The 17,851-nt window shown below is 38.8% G+C and overlaps 1 protein-coding gene across 4 annotated transcripts in view; it reads left to right on the top strand.

Annotated features, from left to right (window-relative positions):
• Positions 1-17,851, top strand: part of LOC149319949 (intraflagellar transport protein 88 homolog) — a 61,533-nt gene that overhangs the window by 7,235 nt on the left and 36,447 nt on the right. For 3 of the 4 annotated variants that reach the window (XM_089512643.1, XM_089512642.1, XM_089512641.1), the window contains 10 exons: positions 835-898; positions 984-1,053; positions 1,861-1,951; positions 3,837-3,941; positions 5,420-5,522; positions 7,223-7,337; positions 8,962-9,193; positions 9,989-10,059; positions 11,776-11,862; positions 12,608-12,707. In XM_089512643.1, the coding sequence (XP_089368769.1) occupies positions 835-898; positions 984-1,053; positions 1,861-1,951; positions 3,837-3,941; positions 5,420-5,522; positions 7,223-7,337; positions 8,962-9,193; positions 9,989-10,059; positions 11,776-11,862; positions 12,608-12,707 (1,038 nt within the window). The remainder of the gene's footprint in view (positions 1-834; positions 899-983; positions 1,054-1,860; positions 1,952-3,836; positions 3,942-5,419; positions 5,523-7,222; positions 7,338-8,961; positions 9,194-9,988; positions 10,060-11,775; positions 11,863-12,607; positions 12,708-17,851) is intronic. The other variant, XM_089512644.1, reaches the window with a different exon arrangement.

Genomic DNA, 17,851 nt, shown 5'->3' with positions numbered 1-17,851 from the left:
TGTCCACACGACCCACTCCCAAGGCAGGCCGTGGTCACAGGGGCCAATTGGCACTGTCAGGAGTCGGATTATCCTGGGTCCTTTTTGTTTCAGTCTTAAGGACCATAGTGCGGCTTCGCTGTGGCTTCTGGCTATTTTGGAGGGGTGCATCATGTAATTGGTACGCCTCCAAAGCGGCTGGAAGCCACTTCATTTAGCCAGTCTGTTTCACACCTATATCTCCTCATACAAACTTGCAAGAGTCCTAGGATCTACAAGAGCAAGCTTTCTCTTGGTCCTGCTACTATCACAGGCTTCCTTGGTGAGGACTTTCTAAAGTCCCAATCTCTGGAACTTACTTCCGCAGAAGGCTAGCCTGGCCCCCTCTCTATTTTACTTTTGCTGGCAGGGAAAGATCTTTTTGTTTAAATGGGCTTTTAATATATAATCACTGTCAGGGGGCTTCTTATTGGGATGTGTTTGTTTGTTTGTTTGTTTGTTTGTTGCATCCTTTTAAAATAATGTTATACTGTTTTAAATGAGATGATTTTAATTGTTGTTAAAATTGCATTGTTGGGTTCTAATTGATTCCTTTTGTGAGCTGCCTTGAGTCTCAGTCTGGGAGAAAGGTGGTATATAAAATAAAATAAAAAAATAAAAATGCTTCCAAATGTGTATAGGTTTACAGTCTAAATAAAAGTTACAACAAATGTATTATATAGCATCCACAACAGAATCATTGTCCAGAATAATAAAATTTAATCTATGGCTCAGTTACCATTAGCACTGTGCTCTGTTCAGATTCTTGTTTGTTTGTGACTGTCAGAAAAAAAAATCTTCAATTCATTTCTTTAGGATGGAGTTGCTCGACCTATGACAGCAGTTCAGGCAGCAGGTTACACAAAAGCAACTTCAAGAGGTATATTTTACCATAAAAATAAAAAAAAAATCCTTGGCTATGATTGGAAAGAACACAGTTCTTAATGTAGTTCATTAACCTATAGGTGCTGCATTTGATCCTCTTGGCCAAGCTAGGGGACCAGCTCCTCCTCTAGAAACAAAAAATGAAGATAGGTATGTAAAAATGTTTTCTTCTAATGTATTTTGCAGCTAGCGTTTTCAGATTCTTTTTTTTTTAATCAGTAATATTTCGTCAAAGTTCTACTGTTTGTGTTGTCTATCTTTTATCAGTGAACCTGTTTTGTTTCAAGCTAATTGATATATTTAGCCTATACTGAAGAAGCATAAGAAAAATTAGAAACCTAGTAAAGAGTCTTTTATAATCAAATTCTGTTTTGTCACAATTTTAGTACAAAGAACAATTATTTTAGCCTGATTACAATGGAAAAACACTTTGCTGATACGAGATGCCAGCTTAAAGAACTATCCTAGGATTTGGATAAACATGATTCATTCATTAGTTTAAATGATTTGGGAATTTTATAAGGCATCAATTATACCTGCATTTAATTTCATATCTACCTGCAAAAAGGAGTAAGAAAATGAAAAAATACATTTAGTCATAAATCAGATCACAATAGTGTATTTCTTAAGCAAACATCCAACAGGTATTTCTCTCTACACCTATTTCACTTTTTCACATGAGAGGCCACGCTTTTGAAGTGGTAAATACATTTATCATATTTGATGTTTATTAATTTTTTTGTCTATTAAACATTAATGCTGTACCATAAGTTCTGAAGTTTTGAAAAACTTAGATTTATAGATACTGAGTTCTTACTGATACTAGACAGGTTGGATATAATTCCTCATTTAAGCACAGCTAAAAAGGAATTCAAAGCAAATAGCGAAAGGGACTTTTTGTTGTTGTTTTGTCTTTGTTCTTCTAAATGATAAATCTGTTGTGTTTCTGAACTTTAGTCCAGAAGGAAAGATTAAACAGTTGGAGAAAAAAGTAAATGAGTTGGTTGAAGAAAGCTGTATTGCTCATAGTTGTGGAGATTTAAAGCTGGTAAGTTACAGACTTAACACTTTGGCTTCATGATATACAACAGAACTGCTGATTTTATAATTTTTAGATATTCAGCTCACTTTGTCTACTGAAAGCCGAAGAAGACGACACAGGTACCCCAAATAAAGCACTTGACCCATAAGCATTCATCACATACAGAAGTACTTCCCACATTAATTGGTGTATTTGTTTGTTGAGTTAACATACTGAGGCAAAGAAGATTTGGAAATGCTGAAGACAGTGTTGGTCCAGTCTGCTAAATACTGATTTTATGCATAAGAGTGATGTGTAAGCTGCAGTATTGTGTGAATCTTTAAAAAAGAAGAGGGAAATTACATTTGAGGTTGAGAATTCAGCTTGCTATGAATCCCATGGTTCCTTTGAAAACAGAAATTCTTCAACTCATACACTTGCAAAGTTGTACTATTAATTACTGTTTAAAATTCAGAAATCAAGGAGATTGTTTTGTTAGATGTCCAGTGACTGGAAGCAGGGCTTTATTGTCTTATATGGCTCCTTGGTGTTTGTGAAGCCTAAATTAGGGTTACCCAGTCCTGATGAAGGGCTTTTGAGGGCATGTTAAGGGCTGTAATTGGAAAGACGAAGAAGGAATGGCCTCTTCCATGAGTGAAATGTGACATGTATTTATTAGATTCCAAGTTCATATTTTGTTTGTTTGTGATCTTGCTTTTGATTTTTCCAGTTATTTTGTATTGGTGCACTTTAATCATATTTCTAACTATACTTTCTCTGAAGGAACACCACTGAATTCTGTTGGAAACTAAAATGAGAACTGTACCCCATATTTGAGCTCCTGTTTGTTTATTTCCTTATTTCATAGAATCAGAGGGTTAGAAGAGACCATAGTGCCCATCCAGTCCAGCCCCCTGCCATGTGGGAATACATAGTCAAAGCACTCTTGACAGATGGCTGTCTAGCCTCTGTTAAAAAATCTTCAAAGGAGTATTTAAAGTATTTCTGTATTGCCTCCCAATCCACAAGGGCTCCTGGAGTGATGAACAAATAATAGCCAATTAAAACAATACAAAGATTAAAATGTTTCAAAAACACCTTAAAATGCTTTTTCTAAAAGCAGTCTAAAAAAATCCTAGAATCCAGTTCTGAAACAGTTAAAATGGCTACTTCAGACATTGAATGCCATGAAGAACCCCACTATTTTGGCTGTCTGCTGGAAGCTTAAAAGAAATGGGGGCTGGTTAACATTCTTGTGTTGGGGGTTCCACAGTTGAGCCACTTACTAAAGGGAAAGCCCTATTACATGTACCCACCAACCTAATTTCACGAGGTGTTGGGACACACAAGAGGGCCTCCTCTGAAGATCTCAAATTTCTGGCAGGCTTATATGGGGGGAGGCAGTCTTTCAGATATCTTGGCTCCAAATCATTTACAGCTTTGTAGGTCAGCTTGGTGTAGTGGCTTGAGCATTGGACTGTGACTCTGGAAACCAGGGTTCAATTCCCCGCTCAGCCATGGAAACCCACTGGGTGATCTTGGGCAAGTTACGCACTCTCAGCTGCAGAGTTTGACAATGGCAACCCCCCTCTGAAGAAATTTGCCAAGAAATTTGCTATGATAGGGCTTGTCTTATGGTCGCCATAAATCAAAAATGACTTGGAGGCACACATCAACCGGTAACATAAACAACTTGAATTGAGTTTGGAGGCAAATTGGAAGTCAGTGATCTCTAAAATGCGTACTTGACACCAGTCTGACTGCTGCATTTTGGACTACTACTGTTCCTCTACAGATTTTCTTTATCTGTGCTATAGAAATAAGCTTATATATGTGAAAATAATTTATTTCATGCAGTATTTTCTGAAGAGGGACAGATAGCAACATTAAACTATAATTTGTCTTCTTTGAGGCTCTTGAGAAAGCAAAAGATGCTGGAAGAAAAGAAAGAGGACTTGTAAGGCAACGTGAACAGACAATAACTCCTGCTACCATGAATCTAGATCTTACTTACACTGTAAGTGGTTATATATTTCTCTAGTTTAGTTTTTATTTCATTTCTTCTCAAGGCTTGGGATGATGGTGATGATGATGATGATGATGATTTATATTTCCTGCCTCTTCCTATGGATCGAGGTGGGATTACAGCAATAAAACAATTCCATATAAAATAGAATTGTTAAAACAATGGCGGGGTACATACCGCCGATTTGCGGCGGTCTGCCGCCGCCGCCAGTAGGTCCGCGGGGGAGCCGGAGCCTTCAGACGGCCCGACTCCCGCGCGGACCGAAAAAGAAGCTCCAAAATGGAGCTTCTTTTACCGTCGCGTTTGCGACGTAGCGAGGCGCCAGGGGCGCGCTCGCTACGTCACAAGCGGCGCGACGCGTACGGACGCTCAGCGTCCGATACGCAAAGATGGCGGCGCCCATGTGAAAGGGGCGCCGCCATCTTGTACGTATAGAATACGTACTAGGGTTAGGGGGGTGCGGAAGCACCGCCCCTTCCTAACCCTAGTACGTATTCTATACGTACTAAATGGCGGTGTGTATCCCGCCAATAACATTACTATTCATTCACTAAAATAACAGATCATCAACTAACATTCACACTAACATTCATACAATCAGATCAGAAGTGGAGTATTTAAGATCTCTTATAAAAGATTAGGTGGGTAGGCCCTCCAGAAGAGATCTGTGCCTTCTTGCAGTTCAGTTTAAAAAAAATTAAGAAATCCAGTTTGCATAATTACATCAGAGTACATGTCCATATTCTGAAAAATCCTGATACGTATAAGTACAGTTTGAGTATCCCTTCTCTGAAAATCCCAAATGATCCAAAATCAAAAACTTCTTTCATGGGTAGCTGAGACAGTGCCTGGGATACTCCACTCTGGCAGCTTCTTCCGTGGCGTCTAGTGCCCTTCTGGGTCAGACTGCGAGAGGCCCTACTGCCACTTGCGACACCTGGCTTCTAGGCCTCCACAGAGGCCCCCTCAAACCGGCATGTGTGGCCGCTAGACCCCTTTAATTCAGCCTATAGTAGGCCAGGGCACTGCCTGCACGTGACTTGGGGGTCGTCTTATACGCCCAGTCGTCTTATACGCCGGAAAATACAGTATTCCAAATTTTACAAAATCCAAAACAATTCTGGTCCCAAGCATTTCAGATAAGGGGATAGTCAACCTGGACGGACACTTCCAGAATGTCTGAAATTGAATACATCAATTTCCTCAAGTTTTTGGATAGTCAGCTGTGAATGCTGGCATTCATATTTATGTGACTGTCAGCATCCGTATCTCTTAAGAGGTCAGACTTCCATAGCTGTCTGCTGTTTCAAATGTTCATAGATTCCCTTTTGCTTTTAATTGTTGTTGTTGTTTGGAAGCTAGATAGAAGCTCCCATTTTCTACTGATTGTTGTAACTCTCATAATTGGTGGGGGGATTTAGTGGGGTTTTTTGTTAGTTATATAATAGAAATGTTCTCATTTCTTTTAGGTACTTTTCAATTTGGCTAGCCAATATGCTGCTAATGAAATGTATGCAGAAGCATTAAATACCTATCAGGTTATAGTGAAAAACAAGATGCTTGTTAACGGAGGTAGGTAACATTCATAAAATGTAAAAATGCTTGCCAGTTGTTGACTACATTTTAAGGCACTGGAATTCTTTATCCGTTTTTTTAGCTGCGATTAATTTTCTCTGCTCCGATAGCACAATTTTTATTTGCTGTAATAATGGCGGTTTACAGACCGGCCCTTTGGGGCAGCCTGTACCCACCCCTTTCCCCACTGGTTCAGGGCCTCAGCTGCCACAGTGGCAGCCTCTGAGGCCCCGATCCGCCACTTTCCAGGCCGCGGGGAAGTGGCAAAAGGCCGCTTCCCCGCGGCCTGGAAAGGGGTGTCCTTGGGGCTTCATGCCCCAAGAACACCTGACAGTGGCCGGGACAAAAAGAAAGGGGCCGCTTGGCCCCTTTCTGTTTTGCATCGCTGGCGCAGCCATCTAAAAGCTGTGTCCAGCGACGCAAAGCTGGAAGGAGCTCCGTTTTGGAAAGGGCACCCCAGCCGCCCTCATGTGGCGCTAGCATGTCACTTCCGCGCCGCTCCGTTTGGAGGTGGCACAGTCATGACGTCCTAATGGTGGCGCCCATGTAGAATGGGCGCTGCCATTTTGTACATACTAGGTACATACTAGGGTTAGGGTGTCCGGAAAGGACGCCCTTTCCTAACCCTAGTACGTACCTAGTACGTACTTTGCGTGTGTCTTGAACATGCCAATGATTGATATATTCTCAGTCTTTCTCCTTTCTCAGATATTTATTGCAAACATAAATGGGCTCTCTGACTATACCTTTATGTTCAGTTCAGACATCTTAAAGGCCTCTGATTCACCTTCATCCTGCCCCCTGCCAATAGGCAGTCTTCCAGGTAGAAATTAGCACTTCTTTCTGCCTAATCTCTGGCTGTTGTTTGCCTAATCTCTGGTTGTAGAGCCCTGGTGGTGCAGTGGTTAAATGCCTGTACTGTAGCCACTCACTCACAAACCATAAGGTTGTGAGTTCAATACCAGCCAAGGGCTCAGGCTTGACTCAGGCTTGCATCCTTCTGAGGTTGCTAAAATGAGTACCCAGCTTGTTGGGGGCAATAAATTTACAGTTGTAAACTGCTTAGAGACTGCTTAGGCAGTATGAAGCAGTATATAAATGAAGCTGCTATTGCTGTTGCTATTGCTAATGTTCTGAAGTTTAATTTGCTCTGAGCCCACCATCTCAGCTCTAGGAGTAGTCAGATTATGATACTGAATTTAGGTTAAACTGGATTAAGCCAGTATTTTGCTGCATCAGATGTTAGTTTTAATTCAAAGAGGGGGACAGAGGAAGAGTGCATGCCACTCTGAGATGTCATAGTATACTGACTTTCTGAAAATGATGAAGATCTGAACCACAAGAAGACTACCATGAAGATCTGTATCACCAAAAGTATGCTGACACTACCAAAAGTAATTTCCATGTTCAAGCAGTCTCAGGATTATTTTGCCAATGGATTACCCATGCCTGTCTTTTAATTCCAGTACATAGAAGACTTCTTTTTCAAACTCCAGCCAAAATTTTCACATTCTTCTCCACAAATCGAAACTATCATGAATAGTTTTTGTTGTCTGTACTTCACTTATTTCATTTTTCCTTCTCTAGATGCTTCTGTGTATACATCCATATTACATATATTTTATATGTAATTCAAATAAAATTCTGTGGAATACATGGGGTCTGGGCTATATCTCATTCAGTATATTATTTGATAGGCACGCTGAAGGTGAACATGGCAAATATCTATTTGAAACAGAGAAACTATTCAAAGGCTATCAAATTCTACCGAATGGCTCTAGATCAAATTGCAAATATCCATAAGGAGATGAGGTGAGTCCCATCAAGGATAGATTTGAGATTGTTTTTGTTGTCATAGCATCTTAACCAAGGAGGCCCTATTACTGTTGCATCTGCACAGCAGAAATAATACAGTTTGACACCGTTTTAACTGCCATGGCTCAGTGCTGTGGAATTTTGAAATTTGTAGTTCTGTGAGATATTTTGCTTTCTCTATCTGAGAGCTCTGGTGCCACAACAAACTACAAATCTCAGGATTCCATAGCACTGAGCCATAGCAGTTAAAGAGCTATAGAACTACATTATTTCTGCAGTGCAGATGCAGCCTTAAAAATTGGTTAAGGCCTTTGTATAGCAAGCATGTTGCTCATCCTCTACCCTTTATATGTTCACATATCACAAGGAGATGGGATATGTGTCTGACTTTAATATAAAAGGGTATAAAAGGGGGGAGGGGTGAACAGTCTTCTTCCATCTTACTTTCTCATGTTCTGTCACTTGAAGTATTTTTCTTCTAGACCAAGTCTGATTCTAGAACTGAGGCAGGCTGGGGATTATAGTCTTCAGGCAAAAGAGCATTGATAGCTATGGTAGGATGGGGAAAGGTTTAGTTCCACTTTCAGTTGTGCCCTTTTTAATGTAAACGATGAAGTTTCTGGGCTACATTTTGATTTACATGGTAATGGGCAGAGCCATTATAAATAACCCATAGCCAGTCACTATTTGAGTAAATACATTAATTACCAAGTTACATTTTGCTATTCTATTCATTTGCAGTTTGGCCCCCAGCCACAGGGCTGTTCTCTTCATATGTAGTTTGGTCCCCAATTTGGTTGCTCTTCAATTCATTAAATTATTTAAATTGTATTTCAGCGAGGGCCCAAAGCACATGAGTGGCAAGGAGTTGCCTGTGGCTACTCCGGTTATGATCAGTCTGTAATCAGCCTGTGACAGTGGTGATCGCATGGCCCACTCTCAAAGCGGGCCACCATCATGGTCTGAAATGGGCCACTGCCAGGAGCAGGTTAAATCTGCTCCTTTTTCTGGCAGCTTTGAGACATTTTGAGGGTATGTGTCATCTTAAAGCCACTCTCCTGAAGTGGCCAGAAGCTGCTTCTTTTGGCCCATGTGTTTCAGGTCTTTATTATTTGTTGTTGTAGTGTGCCTTCAAGTCATTTCCAACTTACAGCAACCCTCAGGTGACCCTGTTATAGAGTTTTCTTGGCAAATTTCTTCAGAGGGATTTGCCATTGCCATCTTCCTAGTACGACACCTAAACTATTCCATCATGATGGTCCTCTAGCTGTATTGTGCATATTATTTAAATCAAGCAGGGAAAACATTTTTCAAAGAAGTTATTGGAGGCAATATTATTTGGGCCAAGGTTAGAACCATGAATGCCAGTGTGTTTAAACTTTAAGTTCTCCTTGCCTTGGAAGAGGCCTTTCTAGAATGGGAAGAGGAGAAATGAAAGCTTGGAAACTATGAAAAGATGGTGTCATGAGGAGAACCCCAGAGGGTCAGATTGGGAATGCAAAGGATAGTTTCAGTCCCATGTCATCATATTCTTTCCCATTCTTGGTTTTTGTTGTGTTTTAACATGTAGTAGGACAAATATTTTTAAATACTAGATTCTAACAATGATTTCTTTAATTAGGATTAAAATAATGCAGAACATTGGAATTGCATTTATTAAAACTGGCCAGTATACTGATGCCATTAAATCATTTGAGCACATTATGAGCACTTCACCAAGCCTGAAAGCAGGCTTTAATTTGATCCTTTGCTATTTTGCTACTGGAGACAGAGACCAAATGAAAAAAGCTTTTCAAAAATTAATTGCTGTTCCACTGGAAATTGATGATGACGACAAGTATATTTCACAAGGAGTAAGTATAAGCAGTAGATAAAGCTACAACTCGGAAAGTAACAAAATTTGAAGTGTTAAGGAAGATGCATTTAAAATAGGGTATGATAATATCAATGCATAGGCAGCCTTTATGCTTCTGCAGTGGGCTCACTGCAGCTGGACTCTTGTTGAAATCCAGAGTTTTCAAATAAAGTTTTGAAGTGGAGCTTTCTGGCACATTTTTAAAAAGTGTTTAAAAAAGAGAATCTTAGGTGTAGCTTATGTATATGAGTAGTTTAAGAACAAGTTATTTGAAATTGAAAATACAAGTCGCATTTGCCTCAGACAATGCAACTGTTGCCCATAACTACAGACAAGGCATGGTGGCAACAGTTCTTTCTCGTAGTCCCTCTTTTAAAATGTGATTTAATGGTAACATCCTCTAAGATTTTTTTAAAAAGGAAAATAGAATATGTAGCATACTGTGATTTGTATGCCTGTATATATTCTTATTTAAACAGAAAACCTTTAAAGAATGGGCTGGGGATGTTGTACTGTTTTATAATGTACTGTTTTTAAGTGTTTTAAAGTGCTTTTGTGTTTCTTAAACATTTTAAGACTACATTTTATGTTTTAACCAATGATCTGTTTTAATACTATAACAATTTAATCCTATTTAAATACTCTCTTTTATATGTTTTAATTGTTCTACTTTTTAAAATTGTAAGCTGCTTTGAGTTTTGGGGGGAAATGAGATGATATGCTGATCATGATCATGATATAGATTTTGAATTCCTTTTTTTATAACTACAATATTGTTTCTGTGCTTACATAGGATGATACACATACAAACCTATTAATAGAGGCGATTAAAAATGATAGTTTACGACAAATGGAACGTGAAAGGTAAAACTGGGTGTCACCCTTCTTGCATAATCTCAAAGGATCTTCCATGATCGGTAGATAGATTTAAACAGTTGAACAAGAGACTGATCCAAATTACTGTGCTGATTACCTTCATGCACCAAAATGGGACATTTTAAAGCCCAGAGTCACCACCCCACCAAAAAATTAGATCTATAATTTATGCATTCTATATCATTATCATTTCCACAATTGTAAACTATGTATCCAAGTTTCATCCACTTGCCATAAACTGTTTTATTCCCCCACCCCCTAAAAAAGCTGAGTGAGGGGAATCTGGGGAAAAACATGTCCCCAAAAATTATTTTTACCATTGAAGTTATTTTTTATTCAAGACAAGCTACAGGGACAAAAAAAAAAGTCCTGTGCCATTTTTTGGCAAATCACGATGCAGAGATGCAGAATTGATGCACTGTGCTTGTTGGTAGGTTGGCCTCATTTAAGCTAGGGAGAGAATTGGAATTCTCAGTTGGGCCAGGAAATACAAGAAATGACCATATTCGGTGTTTACTCTCTTCAGCTTTTCTGAGGAGAATATAAATATGGCTACAATTTATGCATCTGATGAAGTAGACTATAGTCTACAAAAGTTTTTTTGAGATCATAATAAATATTAGTGTGACAAGACCTTCCTTATACATTTACCTCTTCTTCTCAGAAAGGCCCTCGTCATTGACACTTGCCCTGTATTCACCCTTTTAACATTCTCTCTGACAGTATAAAGACTAGGGTCCCAAGTGTCTTCCCCAAATTAATTCAGTATCTTAGGTGGTGTGTTTGTTTATAATGTCTAGAATTCACTCAGACAGACATCTGTTATAACAAATAGTCACTTTATTAAATAACATTTAGTAAGAAAGTAGCTTAGGTAATTTAGTTCAAACTTAGTGTGGTTACACTTAATATAATAGTTGCAGGCCTATCACAGTTTCCTCTGTACTAACCTAAATATACTTCCTCTCCTAGTTAGAATCTTTATCTGACCGTACTGAGATCCTTTGTCTGTCTCTCTCCAGCTTCCCTACTGGCTTGTCAGAATACCTCTGAGGGACTCAACAGACTACCCCTTTGGAGTGGCCTGCAGCCGCCCCTTTCCTCACTGGATCAAGGCCACAGCAACTACATGCTGCACCCCTGATCTCGCCTTTCTGCGGCGCAAAAAGAAGCCATAAAAAGTGACTCCTTTTTACGCCACAGAAAAGTCTCCCTAGCCATGGTGGTAGTGGCTTTTTGCCACTTCTTTGGTGCAGTGTGTATACATGCTGTACCGAAGATGCAGTGTGATGCTCCCCGCTGTCTGGTCAGGCAGATGGTGTGGGGACAGAGTCAGGGCATGCAGCATGCAGTCGCCACACCCCCACTCTGCCCTGAGGCCAGTGTTTAGTGCCAGTCTGTTGAGGCCCAGTCAGATACCCTACCCGACCTGCTCTTAGGCCTAGTCACATTCTTTATCTAACTCTTACTCAAGAATTCTCACTGAAGAACCTCTCTCCTTCCTTGATTCCTGCTTTTATATGTTCCAATTCCCTTGCAGTTTTTCCTCACACTCTGCCTAAACAGTGATAGGCTGCCAGGAAGCCAATTCTCTCCAGTGACTCCATCACAATTAGTTTTTCACGTGCCACAAGATTCTTGGTTATTCTTGCTAATAATATTTGGCTAGTATCACCTGTAAAATGGATGTCTTGTGTTTTTAAGGAAAGCTACAGCAGAAAAATACATCATGACAGCTGCTAAATTAATTGCTCCAGTAATTGAAACATCATTTGCAGTTGGCTATGATTGGTAGGTAGCATTTTTCAATTGAGTTCCTATCTTCAGATCACTCATTCTGGAATTGTCCCATAGCAGACAGTGGTTCATAAATTACAGATAAAGATTTTGAAGTGTCATATTCATCCTGCCTTGAATGTGATTGAACTCTGTGCTGGTAGAAAGGCAGGATATAGATGAAATAAATAAATGAAATATTCCCAAGAGTTCATAACATTTCTTCACTATCCAGGCAAACTGTTTTCTTTCCCTAAAGTGATAAGCAGTGCCTGAAATAAAATGAGACAAGTCATATTTCATTAATTATATACTTGGCTGTCAGTGCGCCCAAAAGGTAATCCAGTAATAGCTAAGAATATGCCCAAGAAGTCTTTAGTTCAAGTTAAAGACTGCAAACTTCCTGGTGGCCAGTCTGTGTCTATGTGTGGAATGGGATAATAATGTTGGGCTGCGGTGTAAGGTTGTTGTAAAGGAGGCTGTACAACTTGCCAGTTACATAGATAGACTCAGTTCATCAACAGCCTATTGTATATGATAGTGCATTAATTGCTTAGTAAGCGAACTATTTAAACAGGCATGTCTGAAAAAATAGAGGCTTTTCATGTATCTAGAAGGCTACAATGCATATTGGATCCTAAAGCCAGTATACTGTATAAGAAGAGATTTTAGCTGATGCTTAGCAAGAATTGAACAGATGTTTTCCTGACATCCGAAGTTTCACTATAACAACATTTTTAAATTTTTTTAATTCTTACAGGTGTGTAGAAGCAGTAAAAGTTTCTCAGTACGTCGAATTAGCCAATGACCTGGAAATCAATAAAGCAATTACATATTTGCGGCAAAAGGATTTTAACCAGGTATAGTGTTTTCAGAAAATACCTTATCTACATTGGTGGGCATTTTAATGGACATTCAATCATAACACAATTTCAAGTATAAATTTCCTTTATAATAGTCCTCAACATAATAAAAGCATCCTGCACTAGAATTACACTGTAAAATGGAATATTATAAAGAAAGAAATAAGTTTCCTTCTTCCTTTTTCTTTTGACATTAAACTTTTTTTTAAAGTAACCTGTGGTCAAGAAAGTAGTGATAGATCTAAATCTAATGGCTTTTTATAATGGTAAATAGAGATAATGTGAGGGTAGAGTGTGGTATAATAATGTAGTAGCCCTAATAAAGTCTAGAAGAATAAAGTTGTTTTATTCAGTGTTCTAGAGTGGAACAGTTGCCTGCCTTACTTTATTGAACCCTTTCCTGTATTGTTATGTATTATTTATATGTATTATGCTATTATTTCTTAGATTGCCCACCATGGATGGGTTTACTTTTATCTATTTTATCGTTTGTATGTACAGTGCTGTGTAAATCTACAGCGCTATATAAATGAAGCATAATAATAATAACAACAGCAACAACAAAAAGACAACAATTGAATTTAAAAACCTCTTTAAGTTCCAAATATTGGGGGAGGAGGTATTGCTTTTTCACAGTGATGAAGGAGTTCCTAGCAGGTCTTGGTGACTGTGATATCTACAAAATACTCTGAACTACTAAAAGCATGTTTTTGGAGAGGAATGGTTTATTTTTTCAGGTGGCAGAAATATCATTTGATTGCCAGAATATATATCTTAAAACAGATACACTGTCTGGGGCAAAGATAGTTAGATCACTTGCACAAGCTGTACAACATATGTTTGTTTATAGTGTAGTAAAGACTCTTGCCTTTCAAAATATGTAAGACATATGCATAATATGGTTCCTAGCAACCCTGTGAAGCAGGTTACACTAGGCATGTTACTAGCTCAGCATCACCTAGGCTGCATTTGCACTGCAGAAATAATGCAGTTTGACACTGCTTTAACTCCATGACTCAGTGCTATGTGGTTTGTAGTTTTGTAGCTTTCTCCATCAGTGAGCTCTGTTGCCACAGTATGGAGTCATGACAGTTAAAGTGATGTCAAACTACATTCTTTCTGCAGTGCAGATGCAGCCCTACTGAACTTTCTGGATGAATGAGGGTTTTAACCTCAGCATCCCTTGTCTTTGTCCAACACTCTACCTACCCAAAGAATAATCTGTGTTCGATGATAGCTACAGTTATGATAAGTAGCCCATGTGTAAAACTTTCCTAGGCTTTTAGATTGGTTCCTGGGTTCTGCAAATTAGGGAGAAAACTGCACTCACTCCTACTAATAAATGATAGTATAATGAACTAAACTAAGGCATTTTAAAGAACATTCTCAAAGTATTTGACAGGCAGTGAAATAATTAGGCAGTTTATATTTGACTTGTAAATTGGTTAGTCAGTCAGTGGACAAAATATGACTCAGCAGTTATTTGGAGTCTCAGTGTAAATGTAATAGTTTTATGTAATTTTTCTGTCCTCAGAGTTTCTCTTCCATTCATGTATTTTATTTTTGCATATTCAAGTCACTTTTTCTCTTTGTTTAAATATATTGCTTTTATTTTCTTTTGATTCTTTCTTTCCTGTTCTTCCTCTCCTTCCAAATTTGTTTGGTGCTGTAAGTATGAAGAGGTATGTATGAGTTTTGCATAACTTCACTGTATGGTGCTAGTCTTGCAAAGGTGGTACTTACTGAAAGAGTGAGCAAACATTACTGCCAACTGACTGTCCCTCCTCTTTTGTTCTAAAACTCAAATTCAGCTTTCACTGTCTTTGTTTGGCATGTTTGGTTGTCCAGAAATTTAAATAATTAATTTGTCTTGTTTTTTCCCTTGTTCTTCAAGGAATATACCCTCCATTGTAATGTGTTAAAGTGTTGCACAAACACTTACACAGCCAGCAGTATATTTGTAGCATTAATATAAAATGTTTATTGAGTTTTTAAAACAGTGAAAAATTGTTTCATGTAGTAGGAAAGGAGAAGAGTAGGCTAGTGATCCAGTCAATCAGCACCATGAACTCTGCTGTAAAAACTCAGTAGTTTCTCCTGAGCTTGATCAATAAAAGAAAATAAATCTGTAAATGTAAGCATAATACTGTGTGTGCACCTCTGCAGCAGTCTGTTGAATTCAAGTCCTTATTTAGGTTAAATAACACTTGTGAGTGCAACCTATGCCCAGGACTACACCCAGGGGCCATAGGAAGAGATATAAATCCCTTTTGTAGACCTAGGGGCAAAACAGATGTTCAAAATATGCAGGTTTCCAGCAGAGCATTTAGACCGTGCATGCCTTGAAACAAGCCAGAAAGTGCACCCAAGCCACACTATGGGGAGAAAAGCCGGACTAAAAAGGAACTGGATTTTTTCACTTCGCATGCAGACCTTCGCATGTATGTATAAATGAACTGATACCAGGGCAGCTCTAAATGGGCACTCTTTCCAAACCCTAACCCTAATTGTGCATATAATTGCCCTGTCTCAGGAGCGCATTCAAAAGGGATGGAGCCTCTGTACCCAAGTGGGATACAACATACCCCATTGAGATGAGTACAACATACACAAAACAGACAGTCAAAGAGGGGGCATAGGGTGAAGGGGGGCATGATTGTACCTTGCAGACGACTGCATGGGCACGTCTTTGCTTTGATGCTCTGTCTTGGTAAAGTGCTGCACATGCAAATGCAAATGTGTGCAGATTCACAGGGATTGCCATCCAATGGGATGACAGTTGCCAGTGGTTCGCTTCTGCAAAGGTGCGTAGGGATGGTGGGGGAAAAGTTTTTAAAAGTACCCATATGGAGTGGTCATAACATGTGCACTCCAGCTGCTTTGGGAGCAGGCAATGTGGTTGGTGGGGTTTCAATGAGGCTTCAGAAAAGGCAGCTTCAAGTCACTTTTTTTCTGCCATCTGTTTCGTCCCATAGATAGAGCTCTGACATTGTAGGAGGAACCAATATTAGAGCATCCCTCTCTTTACTACAACAGAAATGTCTGTAGTTCCCACTCCTTGATTGGAACCTTACTTAAATGGGGGCAAGAATTGGTGGATCAAGAGGTTGTCAGTTGGGAAGCAGGAAAATTACCTGATGTACCACAACATGAATGAAAACATAGACCAATTTGACATGGTCTAAAGAGAAAACCTTTAGGGTCTAGTTATATGGATACAGACAATACTGTAATCGTCTTCTTTCCTACTACCATACCAGAAAAAGCCCAGCAGGTCTTTGGATGGATTAGAGTCATAGTTTTCATCATTGCCTATAGGATTGTATCCCTAGGTGCCATATTAATTGCTGTAATCTCACTACACAGTACAATCTCTGTATCCTTGGAGGATATTTTCCCAGATTTACTGTGGATAGTGAAAATCCCAAATAATAGGAACCCTATATTTCCATTGGAGGTTTACCATAGAGTCACACTGGAGGATCTCCAGATCTACAATCTAACATCTGCTCGAAGCTGACCATAGAGTTGCATTGGAGGACCTCCAGATGCTTGAAGAGACCATATTTCAGATGCAGATAAGAAAATTGTGGATACCAGTCCTGCAGACACAAGGGTCCTACTGGTTGCATTATTTTAGTTATATTGTTGTATCTGTATGTAGTGTCCTAGTCCTGTACCTGCTACAGTTCAGGCTGGATTCTTGCTTTATCCCATATTTTTTATATTGGGGGAAATCTTACAGCATTTAGAAATTCTCAGGCAGCTATATGAGTCTAAAACATGGACCTTTCCCATACTGCCATCCCCTTTTCCTTTTGTGTCATGTCTTAGTTAGAGTGTAAGCTCCAGGACAGGGAACTATATAGTCCTTGGATAGCCACTGCACTCATCATGGCTCCTCACCCATAGGATTATATCCTTAGGCTCCATATGCATTGCTGTAGTTTCACTGTAGTTGCATTTTTTCAGTTATATTACTTTATCTGTAATACCCTTGAGATTATGCTCGTAGCAAGCAATCATTATTATATTATTCACCTAAGAACTGTGAAATATGTTTTCTATTACTTTGAAGGGAATAGCTATCTGTGTGGCAGATCATGCACCAGTGGTACCAGATTTAATTTCTCATCTCTCCAGATAGAAAGATCGCTATCTAAACCTTTCATAATTGTTGTCTGTCAAGATAGCAGCAAAAAGCTAGACTGGGCACTGGGCAGTGGTGTGACTTTGTATAAGGCTCCTTCCAAGATTTCTCTTTGCTATTTGTATTTTAGATTTGATAATGATTGAGGTAATGACTTATTGAAGGCAAAATAGGATTGGAAACTACAGCATAACTATCCAGATATATCCAGTCTTAAATCCAGTTCATAGTCCCAACTGAAGTAGATCCATTAATCATGGAACTTACCTAGGTGTTTGACTTCTCACTTATTGAGCAGTTCTATTCTAGTTGGGATGGACAATTGTACTGACTTAGTACTATGGGCTACAATTTTTGTTAAAAATTTTTTTAAATGCATTCCTTCATTCAGTATTACCTTGGAAACAAGCTTTTTTAATTTTAATAGAATTGATCTGGATAAGTATATACAGTCAAAAATTCATATGGATAAACAAAAACCTATAATCTGTAGATTCCAAAACATCTAAGTACAATTTATTTATCTATCTATCATTAATAATTTATGCACATCTGAAATGGGTTTTTTCCCCTCTGAAATTAATGGCCTCTATAGATAATAATGAGAAAAATGTTCTGCTATGACTGTAGTGTGTACTTCCTAAGTGGTTTGCTGGGGAGCAATAAATTTGAGCTTGTTCCATGTGCTTTGCATATGCCCTCTTTTGCACCTCATAAATTACGACAGTAATGCACTTTGTGCTGGAAACTATAAAACTAGAATATACTTCAGCATACTTGGGCCATTACATTAAGACACATTCACTTTATAATAAGTAACTGAAATGTTGTGCTTCATAAAGTTCTGCAAAGGGGGAGAAGCAAAACAATGATCTGTAACAACCTTTTCATACTGCAAAAAAGGATCAAATTCAAGTTGTAAAACAAAGAAAAGGTGCAAATTTTAGTAAGTACAATGCAGTGGTGGCAACATAAGCAATTATGGTAAATA

The sequence above is a fragment of the Sceloporus occidentalis genome, unplaced genomic scaffold (genome assembly GCF_023333645.1).
Source record: "Sceloporus occidentalis isolate IW3139 unplaced genomic scaffold, rSceOcc1.0.p SCAF_2, whole genome shotgun sequence".
NCBI classification, from domain to species: Eukaryota; Metazoa; Chordata; class Lepidosauria; order Squamata; family Phrynosomatidae; genus Sceloporus; species Sceloporus occidentalis.
Note: the sequence above shows the minus strand (reverse complement) of the source record. Positions and strands in the feature narration are given on the sequence as shown.